General features: G+C 32.4%; 1 protein-coding gene across 1 annotated transcript; it reads left to right on the top strand.

The window, feature by feature from the left end:
• The first annotated feature begins 533 nt into the window (after positions 1-533).
• LOC149903200 (putative inorganic phosphate cotransporter) lies at positions 534-19,299 on the top strand. Its single transcript, XM_090108756.1, has 11 exons — positions 534-668; positions 6,612-6,733; positions 12,061-12,240; positions 12,572-12,710; positions 13,789-14,006; positions 14,304-14,453; positions 14,703-14,835; positions 15,532-15,656; positions 18,112-18,231; positions 18,608-18,737; positions 19,156-19,299. The coding sequence occupies exons 1-11, from the start codon at positions 635-637 to the stop codon at positions 19,212-19,214; spliced, it is 1,410 nt and encodes a 469-aa protein (XP_089964882.1). The 5' UTR covers positions 534-634; the 3' UTR covers positions 19,215-19,299.
• The last annotated feature ends 35 nt before the right edge of the window (positions 19,300-19,334 follow it).

Consider the following 19,334-nt stretch of genomic DNA (forward strand, 5'->3'; position numbering starts at 1 on the left):
CCTTTTGCAAATAGACTTGATGGTATATTAAATGAGAGTTTATTCTAGAAAATAAAATAAAATATTGAATAATTCGAATAGGATAAAGATAAACCATCTTATGTAGATAAAAAATAAACATGTTATATACATAGATTGATAAAGATGTTGTTTGTATTGGTACTACTTTTAAAATACTTTTAAAGATACTTATTTATATTTTGTCGGTACATACGAACAACTGATCAACTGTTTAAACAATATCTTAGATATCAAACAGCCTGCTTTCACAAATGTCAACATTTAATTTAAAATTATATCAAGGCCGGTAGCTTTTAGCAAAAACTTGAGGGAAGACCTTTAACTTGTTATGCAAATTAATACATTTGTTTAATAGTTTAAAATTACATTTATCGTATAAATTTGTTATTAATAACAAATTGTGTTTAAAATTATAAATAGTCTAAGACATTGATACAATTTTGTTATTATTTTAATTTTGAAATAACAAGTATTACGTTTAAAATAATAAGTATTGTAAACATAAGATCAAAAACAACAGCAGTCGGTGCTAATACCGACTTAGTGGTGGTCGTGTCTGACAGTTATAAGTGGGTTGTGATGAGATAACGTCAATATATTATTCAAAACAAACATGGGTGTCGTGGAAGGTGAAAGTTTACGGCCGAGTGAGTATTTTTTTGCTATTTTTATTATAAATAAATAAACATTTCAGGACAATTTTCACACACGGCACGATCTGATCCCATACTAAGCTTTCGCTAGTGTTATGGGAACCTGATGGCTAATAAACATACATATTATATAAATTTAAATATCTATTTAAATATCTATATATATAAAACTCAAAGGTGACTGATATAGTGATCTATCAACGCACAGCCCAAAGCACTGGACGTATCGGGATGAAATTTGGCATGCAGGTAGATGTTAGGACGTAGGCATCCGCTAAGAAAGGATTTCCCGAAATTCTTGCGGGAACGGGGAAAAACGGGGATGCACGTACAAAGTCGTGGGCGGAAGCTAGTATACTTATATAGATAGGTAATTCACACCCAGACACAGAGCAAACACCTATGTTCATCACACAAATATTTACCCTGGGTGGGAATCGAAGCCACGACCTCTGGCCTGTAAGGCAGGGCCACTACCATCCAAGTCAACCGGTCATTCGGTTATAATATGTCGCGAAATTTTTAAGTATAATATGTGTATAGATTACTTTGGAAGGCTCGAAACGGTATTAGATTTTTGTGATAGATTCGTCTTTTCTTCTTCTTCTTTTTTCAAATGGCAACTCCCGAGATTCGTCTCAGAGACACCGCGAATGTCATAATTTAAAAAAAAATACATATGTCAGTTTTTAGCGCCAAATTACAAAAAGTTATCAGTCTGTCATTGCGATAATTAACATTTAGGAAATGAAAAAATGACAAAGGGAAAACAAGTGACAGGAAACAAATTACAGACTTATAGGTAATTTGTGGCGTCAAATTACAAACTTTGTTTTCTATACCTCCGCTATTATTATTTTATTACAATTTTTTAGTACCTATATAATTGTTTAGTTTTCTTATAGATAATAAACGTATGTTTGTTTATTAAACAGTGATTTATTCTTTTATAATAACAAAAAATCTTTGTTTATAAAACAAAGTCGAGTTAGTTACGTAATTTACACCATATTTTATAGCTCAATAATGGCTTGACCAATTTTTATCGTAAATTTAAACGCAATTTCAAACATAAAGTGGACACACATTTTAAGCCTATGATATTATATTATGTGTATGTGTGTATTATTCTTAAATGCATGTATGATAGAAACAACATTCATAATTATTAAACACAAACAAACCCTATGGCTAGGCAAAACAGTTGAGATAATTTACCTATTTCTGAACTAACCAACGCACGCTGCTTTGCTCTCAAACATATTGGTTTTTCTCATTTTGCAACATTTTCATTGATGATACATTTAACACAAGGCTATAACTTTGTGGTAATCCAAAAGCCTCTCTATAATGTGTGCCCAATTCCGTGAAAATCGGTTTAGCAGTTTTTGCGTGAAGGAATAACAAACAAAAAAAAAACATACAAAATTTCGCATTTATAATATTACTAGCTGTGCCCCAAAGTTTTACCAGCAGTCCGCTCCTGTTGGTCTTAAAGGGATTACTATGCCTTGCCTTCCTCGATAAATGAGCTATCTAACATCGAAAGAATTTTTCAACGACAAGTATTTCGTGAGATTAGCGCGTTCAAACAAACAAACTCTTCAGCTTTCTAATATTAGTATAGAAGTATAAATTAGTATGATCAATGAATTATTGAATAAGAGCTATGTTACAAGTTGTAAAACACTGGACATAATGTAGATGTAGGTAAACGCAAAAACTAATGATTTAAATGTACAAAGGCTTAATACGGAAATAATCTGCACAAGGCAACTCGTAAAAAATGTCGTCGGAAATACGACGCAGATGATTGAAACTCTTTCCTATTTCTTGATGTTTTATTTGATGAATAAAGTTAACATAACAGAATTAAATAGTGACTTTTATTTATTACATGTATTTTATTTATTTACTATGTTTTTGTTTTGTTTGTAGCAACGACCCGACGTCATATAATATGTATAGATTTCTTACTTGATGACTAGCTTTCCGCCCGCGGCTTCGCCCGCGTTTTCAAAGAAAAACCCGCATAGTTCCCGTTCCCGTGGGATTTCCGGGTTAAAACCTACCCTACGTGTTAATCTAAGATACCATTTATATGTGTGCTAATAGATAACTAATTTCATAGTAATTGGTTCAGTAGTATTTACGTAAATGAGTAACAAACATACACATACACATCCATCCTCACAAACTTTCGCATTTATAATATTATTAATAGTGGTAGTAGGATTGTACTTGAGATTACAATTTCAGAGGCTCCTAAATATTGAAGTAATTATTCTATGATGCATGAAAATAAAATTATTTTCTGTTTTTAAATCGGTTACTTAATTGTAAATGCTTAAATAAGTCTGTCAGTTAACATAGATGTTATCTATGTACTTAATCCATACTAATATTATAAATGCGAAAGTAACTCTGTCTGTCTGTCTGTTACTCAATCACGCCTAAAGTACTGAACAATTTGCATGAAATTTGGTATGGAGATATTTTGATACCCGAGAAAGGACATAGGCTACCTTTTATTGCGAAATATGTACCACGGGCGAAGCCGGGGCGGACCTCTAGTACTAAATAAAGGTTAAATATATACCTCAATAGATTCTTAGGTATCATTAGAATAAATTCAAAAAAGAATTGTCAAAACAGAAAATAACAGTTGAAGTTTGAGAGCTTCCTCCTTTTTTAAAGTCGGTTGAAAATAAGAAGGACAAGTGTAAGAGAATTGCTTTGATAGGAACAAGCTGCGGAAAACTAACATATACAGGGTGTCCCACTGTTGGTATACTAAGCTCAAAGGAGGTTATAGTTTTGCATACGCTGAGTACGTAAAAAATACTTAAAAAATTCCAGACGCATTTTTTTTTCAAATAGATGAAATCTTAAAACTCTATGTGTACACCCATAGCAAGCAACCCGCCCATTTTTGCCACTAGAACGTGAGCTATCGTTTAAGATTATGTTTTCATAGACAAAATGCTTACATTAGAGAAGCGGTATATGACGGCTGCGCGAAGCTAGAGAAGAAAACATGGATTTTCAGGAAAAAAATATCAAAAAAATTTTAACGTAATTTTGTTGTTTATGTATTTTTTACGTGATCAGTGTATGCAAAACTACAGGTTCCTTCGCGCTTAGTATACCAATAGTGTGACACCATGTATAGGTACAAGTAAACAACTATAAAGAAATAATAATTATATTGTAATTTACATTACTTCAATCATCAGTCAAGCAAGAAATACATTTTTGGAATAACTACGCCATTTGCAATTATGCCAATGTAGGTACTTTATTAATACAGTAGGCACTCTTTCACACAAATAATTAGATATTTATTTAATACTAGCGGTCCGCCGCGGCTTCGCCCGTGGTACATATTTCGCAATAAAAAGTAGCCTATGTCCTTTCTCGGGTATCAAAATATCTCCATACCAAATTTCATGCAAATTGGTTCAGTAGTTTAGGCGTGATTGAGTAACAGACAGACAGACAGAGTTACTTTCGCATTTATAATATTAGTATGGATTTACATTACTTCAATCATCAGTCAAGCAAGAAATACATTTTTGGAATAACTACGCCATTTGCAATTATGCCAATGTAGGTACTTTATTAATACAGTAGGCACTCTTTCACACAAATAATTATTTATTTAATATGACAAAATTACGAATGCCTTTAATTTAAAACTAAAAATACCTAATAAGCAAACCGACAAAAACATAAATAATTAATCAATCTATAGCTAATTAGCGAAGTATTATAAATTAATATTCAAAGGTTTTTATTGAATTTTAATGCCTCAGCGCTTGAGAAAATGAAAACCACATAGCTGATTTCTATTGAGTTTTCTTTTTCAATTTTTATAGGAGCAGTAAGTGTGGGTACGATTAAAAAGAGAAATAGTTATTTAGCCTATACGATTATACATTATAAAATGAATCACAAGTTTTCATCCTGTGGGTTCCTGTGGGATATCCGGGATAAAAAGTAGCCTTTGTCTTATTTTGGGTCTTCAGCCCCAAAGTCCTGATTTCGATTCCCAGCGAGAGCTAAGAAACAATTGTCATACCTACATACAAATGTAATGGTGATCATACACTTCTCCGTAAAGAAAATTGATCAGTGAGTAGCTGGTATCTAATCTTAATCTTCTTATATATAAAAATGAATCGCAAAATGTGTTGGTAAGCGCATAACTCGAGAACGGCTGAACCGATTTCGATAATTCTTTTTTTATTATATTCCTTGAAGTACGAGGATGGTTTTTACGTAGAGAAAACGTAAATATGTACCACGGGCGAAGCCGGGGCGGACCGCTAGTGTTTAATATAATTCAGTTTTTGCATAATTTCGCGTTATGACACCATACTTAGGTTCAAAGCAAAATGACCTGAAAGTACTAAGTATATAAAAGTTAAACTCCTATGATAGATAAATTGGAAAGTATTTTTTGCCGATAACCTGCTTTGCCATTATATTAAATGTGTGACAATAATTATTTAATAACTATGCTATTAAAACGATAATGAAATAATCTTGTTCATTTCCATTGTATTAAATCCATACTAATATTATAAATGCGAAAGTAACTCTGTCTGTCTGTTACTCAATCACGCCTAAACTACTGAACCAATTTGCATGAAATTTATTAATTTGCATGAATGGACATAGGCTAGTTTTATCCCGGAAATCCCACGGGAACGGGAACTAAGCGGGTTTTTCTTTGCCTGCGCGGGCGAAGCTGCGGGTGGAAAGCTAGTTATGAATAAAATATTATGCTTTTTACTTATTTTTATGATGGTAATGGTAACTTATTTATCGCTGATATTTTTTAAATTAAATTAAATTGTTCACATGTGTGTTCGATGGTAAATGCAATTTATTGTAAAAAAAAACGTTCATGTTTTAAAATTCATCAACATCCTGTTATGTTATTCTAAAGAACAAGTGGTTCTTGGAATGGTTTCCACAATTATTTAGCAAATATTAATGAACTAGGCATAGACAAATAAATTAATGCATTAATTATCTATAGACAAATAGATTTACATTATAGAATCTTCTACGCATTACTTCTGGCCTTTAACCGCGGAGATATCAATCAAAGCAAAGGGCATCTAGTAACTGCACAGCATCGTGGGCTCAAAGAACATCAACTGAGTCGTAATATTATTTTACACACTAGCTTTCCGCCCGCGGCTTCGCTCGCTTTATTTTAACCCTAAAAATTATTAGTGAATCACTCTATCTATAAAAAAAAAACATCCGTTGCCTTGTTTTAAAGATTTAAGCATTCATAAAGACGGACAGACAACGACAGAGACTTTATTATTTACTATTTATTATTCTTTATTAGGGATAATAAACAATTGACTATGTAGTTATGCTACACATAATGCAAAATTTTATTTAGTCTATATGTTTAAAAGTAAATTAAGCCGCAAGTGGAAATAAATGAATGAAATGATAGCCATAAAATTTACAAACACTAAATTTCAATAATCACAAACACTCTTTCATTCATTGCACGCTATATTATGTGAATTAATTTCGAAACAATATCTGCTCTGAAGACCGCCTCCTTGGTACAGTGGTTGACGCGTGAGCGTAGCACCGAGGGGTCCTGGGTTCGATTCCCGGTGGAGACTAAGGAAAAAAAATGTCTCGATCTGGTAGGACACAGAAGGCTGTTCACCTACTTGTCCCTAAACAAAATTGATCAGTGAAACAGATGTATAATGCCTTACCCCACTTGGGGACATGGGACTTCACTTTTCTCTGAAGTCAACCAAAACAGAAAATGTAGCCCACAATATTTTGTAATCTGAACCTTTGATATTAACAGATTCTAATCTATCCGTTTGAATTTTAGGTCTATCAAAACTGCCACTGAATTTATTTAATGTTTTTTCATTTTGATTTCAGAGGGCCTAGGGGTCCGCCATGCACAGACCTTCCTCCTTTTTATGGCCATGCTGTTGGCTTTCTGCATGCGCGTCAACATAAGCATGGCTATTGTAGACATGACCAATGAAAATAATGAGACGGTAAGCTTATCATAATCCTCTATTAAACGAGGAAACTAGGATTATTAAGTTACAACATTAGTTATAGGGATAGCAATTATTCGGCATTATGGTGCTTTTTCACCATAGATGTGCGGGTATGCGTTGCGAAGGATATGTTTGTAAAGAACCAATCCCTTTATTTAGAACAGAGGTCCGCCCCGGCTTCGCCCGTGGTACATATTTCGCAATAAAAGGTAGCCTATGTCCTTTCTCGGGTATCAAAATATCTCCATACCAAATTTCATGCAAATTGGTTCAGTAGTTTAGGCGTGATTGAGTAACAGACAGACACACAGAGTTACTTTCGCATTAATATAATATTAGTATGGATTTGAAGCCATACTATTGGTTCTTTAGAAACGCATCCTTAAGCAGAAAAAAAACAGGATTCCGGTGTGCAAAGGGGTTAATAGATGGCTCCCTGTTGAGGAAGAAACTACAACAGATAGGATTGTAGACAAGTAAACAGACTGACAAAAAATAAATAGTACAGGTATTCTAGAAGACAGATTAATAATTAAAGCCGCATATAGATTGATAAACAGATAGATAGACAGCTACTAGTAAATAAACAAGTAGTAATACATACAAACAAGATATAATAAGACACGTAGATAGACAGGTAAGTAATAACTCAGGCCCCGGAATCACAGACACAATAGAAAATCTATTATGTCGTGGACCGATCGGGCCGTTCGGGGCTCAATGGAATAAATACAATAGTACAATTGCTTGGAAGTACAACTTGTAGTAAAAAACTTGTGTCCAAGAAAGTTACCGATTAATTTCTGTCGACCTTAGTTTATCAATATGTAAAAACTAGTCAAAATAATCAAAAAGTACACCTACACTTACACCTTTGATAACTGGTTGGTCACTAACCAAACGATAAACATGAAGGTTATAAATAAAAAACAAAAAAGGTCACTGCTATTGCAGTATTTATTTTGTAGAACAATTACTGAAAACAGATAAAAAAAGATTTAAAAATAAAACTTATCGCGCGTTAAGTTGATAAAACAGTCATATAATTTGCTCGTTAAATTAAGGGTCAAAATAATGTATAGAAATAACAAATTTGATGAATTATCGTAAGTTTTACAAGAGGTTATCTCGGATGGCGTCTGGGTTAATAAGACAATGATAGTACATGTATCCCTCATTATTGCAAAATTTCCATTCATAGTGGAATTATTTAAATACGACACACTGAAAGGGGTGTTAAAAAAAAGACGGGTTGCACTCCGGGAGTGCCGGCAGAAATGAAAACTTGATTATTAACGTTGAGCATGTTTGATATCCATCCGTCTTACGCTTTTTCGATCAGGTCACGTGTCCTGACGCGAGTTTAAGATTTTGTACCCAACGCCACTAAAGAAGTTTTCACTTCAAAAATAAGATTTCAATAGTGCTATGTTCATAATGCTATAATCAGTTAGATTAAACCAAAACCACAGAATAGAATATAGTATACAAAAACGCTGTATCAATTTGATAGGTAATGAAAGTCTAACTTAGAGATAAGCACATACAGGTATAACATAAATATAATGAAAATGTAAAATTGGTTATTATTATTATAAAAATTCTTGGAGACTGAAAAATAAACTCAAAATACGATATAAATGTATAGTATCGACACTATCGTATATTCCCGTATCGTATATTGTGACAAGTTTAATACTTTACGATAAACTTTCTTATAACTTTGATAAAATATCGATATAAAGACAAAACTATATCATTTTATACTCTTATCATTCAAAATCATTGATATCAAACATCTACGTTAGTGGTCTATCTGATGATTATTTCATGTGATTATTCTTATTTTTGTCAGAATTACTAGATAAATTTCTAAATAGACACACCACGCTTTATTGTCCTAATCAATAGTTAATTTGAAAAAAAAACATTAAAAAAGGCGTGACTTAGGCGGGATTCGAATCCGCACTTAAACCGCTTGGCCACCTATGATCTTACATAAAAATAGAAGACAATGTCGGAAATTTAGCTTTATTATGATATAAAAAATCAAAACCTGAAAGAATTTAATTGAAATATATTTTTTCTAATCACTTAAAAAAGTACTAAGAACGCGACAAAGTTTTAATAGCCACCAGGCTCAGTGAGACGTGACTAAGTTCCAACAGTCAATGAATTTGTCCCAAGTTTTAACCATCTTCTGAATGAGAAACGAATTGAATTACATAAAACTTATGTTACGACTGCGCTATTTCAATTATACTATCAGCTTTTGTAACTGATTTGGAATTTCAAGTCTGCATCAGATTGAAGACTAATTTCCATTTGTCATACTAGCTTGTGGTTTTGCTTTGTCATAACTACATACTATACAGGGTGACTGGTAATTCGACGTGATCCTTCAAAGGGGTTATACAAGAGGTCATCTGCAACAAATTAAGTCCAGCTAACCAGGGGTCAAAAATGGATGGTTACTGAGCTATGACCCTTTTCTTTTTGAGGTGATGCAAGTTTTGAGCAAGTTTTTTTTTTAAACTGATCGCTCATTCTTCGGCTTTCAAAAAAATATCAATTGTTAAATGTTAACAGTGTAGTAGTTTTTTCATAATTAATTGTTTTTGGTAAAAAGGCAGAAAATTTTCATAACTCAATAACCATCCATTTTTGCCCCTAGTTAACAGGACTTAATTTGTTGCAAATGACCTCTAGTATAACCCCTTTGAAGGATCACGTCGAATTACCAGTCACCCTGTATACTAAAACATTTCTCGAGAACAACAACTACATATATAAAAAACGCACCAAAATCAGTTGCATATTTTTAAAGTCTTAACATGTAATGGGATAGATAGACGACGGGATGCGACTTTGTTTTATATTATGTTGTTAATTCCCTGTTATCATTTCTCAAATTATGATTTTTCCAAAAAAATGTATTATCTGCGCTGATTTCACTAGAGTTTTTTTATTATTTGTAAGCTTATTATAAAAGCAATCAAACAGGTCTTCGTTCTTTGTTAGTCCTCTCAAATTATGCAAAAACCTGCGAAAGTAGTATCTTATATATAAAATTCTCGTGTCACAATGTTAGTCTGCATACTCCTCCGAAACGGGTGGACCGATTCTCATGAAATTTTCTGTGCATACTTATCGGGTAAGTCTGAGAATCGGCCAACATCTATTTTTCATATGTACCACGGGCGAAGCCGGGGCGGACCGCTAGTAGCTTATAAATTCGCTTGCAATAGGTACCTACTATAGATAAACACGGATATTGATAACTAAGGTTAGCCTCCGCAAACGTGTTTCAAGTTGTCCTAACCATGACCGACTGCCAGGGCGACACCAGATTTTAAATTAAAATAAACAGCAAGCAAAATGTCTTTTATTAATGCAATGCTATTTTATGTTATCTGATAAAAAGAAGCATTCAAATCCCTACTATTATAATAATTATAATTATATAACAATTATAATAATTATTATATTATAAATGCGAAAGTAACTGTGTCTGTCTGTCTGTTACGCTTTCCCGCTTAAACCTCTCAACTGATTTTGATGAAATTTGGCACAGACAATCTTTAGACCCTGAGAAAGAACATAGGCTACCTTTTATTGTGAAATATGTACCACGGGCGAAGCCGGGGCGGACCGCTAGTTTAATATAAAAATATACCATCGCTATCGTATTTATACGAAGATAAACAAATAAACGAAATAGTTGTTTGTGTTTATCATTTCAAAATACCAGTTTTTATCTGCACTTACATTTTAAAGGTAAAAGATTAGTGTGAGTGTGAGTGTTTGATATGAATTCTAAATCCAATCTAAAAATACAGGACCGATTTGAAAGATTATTTTCTGAGGAATACTTATGCTATATTTTAGTGGATTTTTATATTATCAGGTCTTCCCGATCCCGATTCCATAATTATAAAGAATTACGAGCTACTCACCGGGAACATAATAGAGACATAAAAAATACATGTGACATACCTTTCAATAATTATTCTCTCAAAGATTTTCCGTATAGTAAGTAAATATTTTGACGTAACATATTAAACCGATAAAATTCACCGTTAGAAACAGGTCCTAATTAATTAGGTAATAAATGAGTTAGTAACATGTTTTTTACGATATCCAAAATATGTGTATTTTAAATTTGCATTGCGATTACATTTAATTTGAGGAATACTTGGTTGATAAAAAGTATACAATACGTGAAACAAAAAACCTATAAAATTCGTTGCAGCCATTTAGAAATAAGCTTCGAAAAAATAAACAGAAAATCAATTTAATTTAGTGTAGTTATAAGAATTGTTAAATGTGTTTAATATGAAAGTCATATTAAACAAACACACACACAAACAATTAAAGGATATTTTAAAGTTTATAACCTTCGGTTTTTTAAATATATTTGCATAGTGAATGTCGTCAATCGTGTTTGATATAGGGCAATGTATTGCAATTCAAAAGGATATAATCCTTAGATTAATCAACTCGACCTAGACGTCTTGTTAATTAAATACTCGTATTTAACAAAATAATTCTGTTTAATGGGCAAAAAGGTTATAAAAGAGCAGTAAAACTAGAAGATAGAGCAAAATAAAAAATGTATGCGTGTACACACGTAAGAAGTGAAACTTCTTTATGCCCTTATTTTTCAAAAAATAATTTACTATATATGCAACTTTACAGAAATACGCCAATCACGCGTGTAAGGGATAAAAACAAGATGGCGCGTAACGGAAAAATGTCACGCGTAACGAAAAAATGTTACACTAAATTTTTTTTCAACCCCGATAAAGAAGTTTCACATCAAAAATAAATGTGAGGGCAAATGTATCAGACATTTAATTACTTTATTTCTTCTACAGGTTTCTTCAAAATATTGTCACATTACTTTATACATAATAAGTTATGTTCTAAAAATAATTTCATCATTTATTATTCCTAATTAAATCTAACATACATAATTTATACATTTTCTTTACACATATTATTTAACCCTAAGTGCTTCAAAATATTCAATTTTTTATCACCTTTATATTCCATTTCTGTTCATGTATTCATTGTACACACCTTGTACACACAATAAAGAATATTAAGCTATTGCATAGCTTCTATCGCGGGCCTTGAGCGCGGGGACCGAATCCAGAAATTGCGTAACGAAAAACCTCACGCTCCCCACTCCGACGGGCGCGGAGGTGTGGCTTGAAGGCATAGCATGCAATAGCTTTACCGCGGCAGTCCCCGAGTACCACACGTCTTTTTTTCTTTCCTTCATTCCTTTCAATATCATCAAATTTCTCTCTTTACAGTATTTCGACTGGAGCTACAGCATCCAGTCCATGATTCTCTCTTCATTCTTCTGGGGCTACGTGATCCTGCAGATACCTGGTGGTGTCCTGGCTAGGAAGTTCGGGGGAAAAGTTCTGATCACCATCTCTGTTGGGGTTAACTCTTTGCTGTCTTTGTTGATGCCATTTTTGGCTAAACTTGTGAGTTACATTATTAATATACATAAAGAATATGTACCTTTATGGACTTAGTTTATTTTAACACTTTATTCCAATCTATCTTAACACATATTTTATCTTTTTTCTTTATCTAAATGAAGTAACAATTTAATTCTATATGAAGAATGAAATCCTTATAGCCTTAGCGAAGGAATAATTGATTCAAAAGTCAATTTTGATTAACATTGAGCTAAAGCTCTGTATTTGAAAATAATTTGGCCACCTACGTAAATTTCAAAGGAATTTTTCCCAGCCACTAATTCTTAATAACTATAATAACTCCTGTTTAAATGTCAAATTTCCAATATTCTAGGGAGGTTGGCAATTAGTGATCGTTTGTAGAACTCTTCAAGGTCTGACCCAAGCTTTCGTTTACCCTTCCATGCACCATTTAGTAAGCCAATGGGTTCCACTAGAGGAAAAGGGCACACTAACCACTATTATTTATGCTGGTGAGTAGAAATTGAAGAATTTAAACTCAAACTCAAACTCAAACTCAAACATTTATTCATTCAATTAGACTTCTTATATAAGCACTTTTGAAACGTCATTACATATTTTAAAATTTACCACCGATTCGGAAAGCAGTATCTACGGAGAAGAACCGGCAAGAAACTCCATAGTTGCTCTTTTAAATCATGTCAGTTTTACAATTTTACAAAATACATATGTAACATCATAATATATTATAATAACATGCCAAAGAACTGCCCTGTGGTTTTTTCGATACAACCCTCCATGGGTTTTTATCGTCCATATATTCCTGAATACTGTAGTACTCTCTGAATGCTCTCTGAACTAGTACATTTTTTATATAAGTTTTAAATTTAGAACTACTAAACTCTTTAATATTTATTATTATTTAAAACATCATATTCTGTTGATCTTTTTTCTTTGAATCTTGAACAGTGAAGTTAAAATATGAACGTATTAGAAGACTCTATCTACATGCTCACTATCACATATCTATGCGTGTAAATGAATAGACTGCTGCTACTGTTTTGAGTTATATTATTCCCTTTTAGTATCGTACGTATTAAAATATTCGTTTGGAGAATGAACAATGAACATTTATCAAAAAAAGAAATATTATATTTATTGAAGGGACCACATTTCGTAATTTTCTCTTTCTTTAAAACTTGATAAAATGAAACATCGTAAAAAAATATTCACAGCATGTATCTTTGTAACTAATAGTCTCATTTAAGATTTTTACAAGGATTTTTCGCTACTTTTATAATGAGGTTATGTTCCTAAATTATTTGTTCGATAAGTCCGAAAAATACCCTATTTTTACCTCACTGCGAAAGACGGAGAGTTATGTTACACGAATACGTATGTATGAATATATTTTCTTCTACTCGAGTATCTATATATTTTCTTTGTCATGTCCTACAGCCCAAACCAGATTTTGACATATAAGGCAAGTTGCAATTATCAAAATGTGTAGTGGCGTAGGATTCATTTTAAAGGCAAATTAGCGGGACTTTTTGTTTTTATAATAATAATAATTCTTGTCACAAATTCCAGGTGCTCAGCTCGGAATTGCCCTGCAACTTATAGCCTCTGGTTTCCTGGCTGAAGCCTGGGGTTGGCAGGCCATCTTTTACGCGACCGGCAGTTTGGGGATGGTGTGGACAGTGGTGTACATCTTCATTGGTGGTGCTTGTCCAGAAGACTCGAAGCTGATATCGCAAGAGGAGTTATTGTATATACGGACGTCGTTAGGAAGAGTTGGTGAACCAAAGGTAATAAAAGGAAGTTATAATTTTCATGCATTCGCGTATGACAATAAATTATTGTATACTTGGTCAAACCTTGAAATTTTTTACTTTAAGGAGGTGAAACCAGTAAGTTTTTTTTAAATCTTCCATTGCTATTGGGCTTAAAATAATATATCCAATACACTTTTACTCGTTATAATTATTATTATTCTGATCATGAATTTAAACTATAACTTCCACCTATAACTAACAACGAAATTTGGAACAGGTTCGAATATATAGGTACAGTTATATTTATTATTGATTTATATTTTATTGCAGCGATACAAGACTCCTTGGTCTAAAATCATCTTCTGCCTTCCATTTTGGGCGGCAGTGGTCGGTCACTGCGGTCAGAATTGGGGCTTCTTTACCCTGATGACTGAAATGCCTACATATATGGCTAAAGTACTTAATGTTAATTTAACTAAGGTGCGTATTTATAGTATTTTTTTTATGTACTACCAAATATTACATTATTTTTGCATGAATTTATACATTTTCTGTCCTTTTCAAATAGTTTAGTAGGTATCATAAGTTGTTCTGTTTATTAGTAATTGAAAAAAAAACATACCCTTAAGTTAAGAAGCGAAGTATATTGTCCGCATAACGTTTAACTGTATAAGGTATATTATGATACATTGAAACATAACCTCAAAATTTATTATTATTTCCTTTCAGAACGGAGTGTTGTCATCATTACCATATTTGGCGATGTACGCTCTCAGCTTCCCCATGGGAATTATGACAGATTTAATCGTCAAAAAGGGTTGGCTTAGCGTGTCGAATACCAGGAAATTGTCCAATTCTATAGGTAGGTTTATACCTATTGTAAATGTTATACAGACGAGGGATAATGAATAAATTTTCATAAACAAATCGATTCTTGGGCTTTTCATGCAGCGACATCTAGTTTCAAACTGACTAAAGCTTATACTATCCAACTAGTTATGTGATAAACTTGTTCACATAATTTGAATAATTTATAAATTAAAGACCATGCAATAAATAAGTGTGTGAACACATAGTAAAACAATAGTATCGCGTGCGATCGGGATACCGCTACCCACGGTCGCGGTGGTAGCGGATACTGCTCTAATCTGCCCCCCTAGACAAGTGGCTTTCTATTAACGTCAAGTTCAATAGAATAGATTATGAATGTATGAGATTGACGTTTGATTACGACGACGACGACGATTGATTACGTCAATCTCATACATTCATAATCTATTCTATTGAACTTTACGCTAATAGAAAGCCACTTGCCTAGGGGGGCTGAACAGACCTTTTTGGAGAAGTAGATATTTTTTAAGCAAGTAATGAGACTCAAAAATGTCTAATTTCATCATTTATTTATTTATTTATTTATACTCATCATCATCATTAAACATCACAAACTTAAATTTTAGACTAGTTAGCGTTGTGTATCCTTATTCCTCAAGAATATACAACAACTTCTATTAAATTATAATCATACATAAATAATATAGAATAATATACATTTTTACAGGTCTTTGGGGTCCAGCCGTAGCTCTAATAGGTCTATCTTACATACCTGAAGGAAACATGGTCCTCGCGGTTATCATGCTGACTATAACAGTTGGTATAAATGCTGGCCAATACACTGGGTACATGGTAAGTTACGAATTTAATTAATTCTATTAATTATATTTATATTAGTTATATATGTATAGAAATATAGTACAATTTCTTATTAAAATAAAACTGCTAAAGTTTATAATTAACTAGCTTCCACCCACAAGAATTTCGGGAAATCATTTCTTAGCGGATGCCTACGTCCTAACATCTACCTGCATGCCAAATTTCAGCCCGATACGTCCAGTGGTTTTGGCTGTGTGTTGATAGATCACTATATTATCAGTCACCTTTGAGTTTTATATATAATAGATAGATAATGGTTTATGAGTAGCTGGCAAAAGACGAAGTTCAATAAATTTATTTTCGAAAGCTGTTTTTAAAACGCCTAAAATTATAACATATTACATAGATAGTATAAAGATGCAGATTCACAACATGCCATAATTCTAAAATATTTTTTTGATAATAGAAAGAAACTAAATAAGAAAGTAAGTATGAAATATAAAATTTAAGTGCACCAAGGGAGGAATGTGACTTAAATATACGGCATATAAACGTACGCCTCGAACATAAAAGTGTCCATATTTTAATAAAGTAATTGTTATAAAAAATTTCCCCTTTCACTTTAGCACGATGTTGACGTAAAAACATTGCATTGCTTTTGTTTTTTCGTCAGGCGTTATGCATTACATAGATTTTATTTTATTATTATTTATTGGAATTATTCTTACAAATTATTACAATAACTTAAGTCTAAGTCCCACAAAACTGCACATGCAGTTTGACTGTGGGATCAAGCCTATAACTAAATATATTATATAAAATATCTATATATATCTATCTATAACTAAATATATTATATCATATTATTATCTGTTATAAAATATAATATTAAGTGAATAGGTATATCTATTTATGAGCTTGTGTTTTAGCATTCTATTGACTGAAGAAGGTGTTTCCTTAATAATCTTTTAAATTTGTGAATATTTGCTTCTGTTCGTATGTACTCTGGTAAGCTATTGAGAAAATATGGTAAACGTTTATCTAGAGTTCGATCTCCAAAATAATTGTTGACTCTAGGTACTTCATATTTTCCTGAGGTCACTGACCTCGTTGTATGATTGGTATTTAACAGATTAAGAGAAGGAATAGAGCTATGGTTGTTTACAGCAAGAAGATATTTGTGCTTAAGGCTGACTGGAAGAATATTACAAAATTTAAATAGCATTCTATAGTTATGTTTATATTTATGTTTTATTTTTTTACTCACCAAGAGTTTTAAGAATCTAATTTGCATATTTTCTAATTTGTTTAAGTTAGTTTTAGTAGTAAGTCCATAACAATCAAGAGAATAACTAAGTATTGAATCCACAAGGGCCATGTACAGACATTTTAAAGTCTTTATAGGAACTTTGTAACTTATATGATAGAATTTACCTAACAATACTTTTAATTTATCATATATATAGTCTATATGTGTAGTCCAAGAAAAATGTTCATCTACCCTCATGCCCAGATATGTGACAGTTTTCACGCGTTCAATCGGTTTACAAATACAATTTTTAAATTGATTATGGATGCATTCAAAAGTGTGGGTGAACATGGAATGTGTTTGACTGAGAGGTAGGTATGGTGAATGTACGATTAGAAGCTTAGTTTTATCAGTATTTAAGACTATTCCATTGTCATGTGACCATTTGACTACTGCATCTATATCAGTCTGTACGAGCCGGCAGGTCTCCGTGAGGTCCGTACCCGCGCGCATGGCACATAAGTCGTCTGCGAACATGTGTGCTGAACAATGTTTCAATACACCACACAGACTGTTTACGTGCATAAGATAGCACACAGGCCCGCAGCCTGAACCTTGAGGGACTCCGCACTGAACCGCTTTCCCGTCACTGAAAGTGTCCTCTATTCGAACTTTAAAAGATCGTGATGTAAGATAGTCACGGAACCAATTGTTAAGGGGCTCTACGACCCCGCACTCCTCCATTGCGTTTAAAAGGGTATTCGTTTCTAAAGTGTCAAACGCCTTTTTAAAATCGAATAACACTGTTACAACAAAGTTTTTATTATGAAGGTGTGAATTTATTTCGTTTGTAAAGTTAGATAATAAGGTGTTTGTACTTTTTCCTTTTTGAAATCCGTGTTGACATGAATTTAATATATTTATTTACGTGTAGCACAAAAGATATAAAAGTTCACTTTTCCTGAAAGGGCGGGAAATTTTGTTCAAAATTTTCTTTGATAATACGAGTATAAATAACTTGTTTGGTATACCGGAATATTATTAATATACTTTGGTATCGTAATGACTATTTTTTTATATTATTACCATAATAAAATATTATCACCACAGATTATCACCTTCATCTTTATAATTTGCTATTTGTGAACAAAAGCCTATGTTTCCTAAATTGTATAAAAAGTCATTAATATACTTAATTGATACATTTTTGTATTTAAATATAATTATATTTAATTACAGCTAGTGTTCATCGATCTGGCACCAAACTTCGTAGCAAATCTTATGGGCATATCAAATTTCGTGGCGAACATCGTATCCATCATTGCACCTTTAGTGTGCGGTTTTATCATCAAAGATGAGGTAAGTTTTTGTACAATACAATAATGATCGATATTGTTTTATATTTTGTATAACTAGCTTCATTATCGCGGCTTCACTTGCGTTAATTATCCAACTTCATGACAGAATCTCAATTAATATTTCAAGGATAAAAACAGTTATTCTACAGGCTTTATTAACTTCCATTAAGAAGCCCCTTTAAATGATTTATGAATTTAAACCTTTTTTAATTTTGTTTAATCAAACACATGAAATATCGTTTAATATAATAATTAGTTATTTACAATATAATTAAAAACTAACCATATAGCATAAGCAAAAACTAGTAATAATTACAACAAACAGACTTCAAATATAAACAAATTTAATCTCGTTCTCGCATCTTTACATTTTTCAGTCGGACCCCGCTGAGTGGCGCAAAGTTTTCTTCCTGGCGTCAGCTGTGTATTTCTTCACAAACTTATTTTTCATTCTGTTCACGACGTCAGACAGACGGCCCTGGAATGACCCTGAAGATGAAGATATTGGTTAGTATTAATATTTCTTACTAGCTGTGCACTCCGGCTTTGCTTGTACACTGACGAAGATTGGCCGTCGGAAAGATTAGTACCAGCTCAGAAACCTTCGTGGCCTCATGCACAAAACTTTGCTGAAAATCATCACATGATTAAATACTTATTTTAGGATCATATAAAAAACAGCCGATAAACATTAATTGTATATTCATAGATTTTCTTTTTAATCTGTTTATCTAACTTTCGCATAAAATATACCATACCTAAATGTACATCATTATTATGGTAAATCGTACGTAATTTTGATGTCATAAATAAATATCTATAGATCGTAAATTCATAGATTCAACTTGAAATACCTAAATAAACATTTCATATAGATTATATTAATCTTTATTTTTTTATTAATTTTATAATATTTCTTTTCCAGAAACAAAGCAAGATAATGCTATAAAGACATCGGAAAAGGAAAGTAGCGTTCACATGTAAAGAGAAACGCAAGACGTCAATTGTTATTTATTTTTGTACCTGACTGTGATGAAAAAATGTAAATATATGAATTATAAAATTATAATGTCTAAATTTTCCCTTTCCTATTTCTCATAAGCA

Source organism: Colias eurytheme, chromosome 13 (assembly GCF_061535395.1).
Source record: "Colias eurytheme isolate Ceu_HAF_F1 chromosome 13, ilColEury1 Martin Lab GWU primary, whole genome shotgun sequence".
NCBI classification, from domain to species: domain Eukaryota; kingdom Metazoa; phylum Arthropoda; class Insecta; order Lepidoptera; family Pieridae; genus Colias; species Colias eurytheme.

Bases quoted from the DNA above. Each gene is read 5' to 3' on its own strand.
- LOC149903200 (XM_090108756.1), top strand. From the start codon at position 635: ATGGGTGTCGTGGAAGGTGAAAGTTTACGGCCGA. The intron at 14,454-14,702 runs GTGCGTATTTAT...ATTTCCTTTCAG, and splicing joins TTAATGTTAATTTAACTAAG to AACGGAGTGTTGTCATCATT. The intron at 15,657-18,111 runs GTAAGTTACGAA...ATTTAATTACAG, and splicing joins GCCAATACACTGGGTACATG to CTAGTGTTCATCGATCTGGC.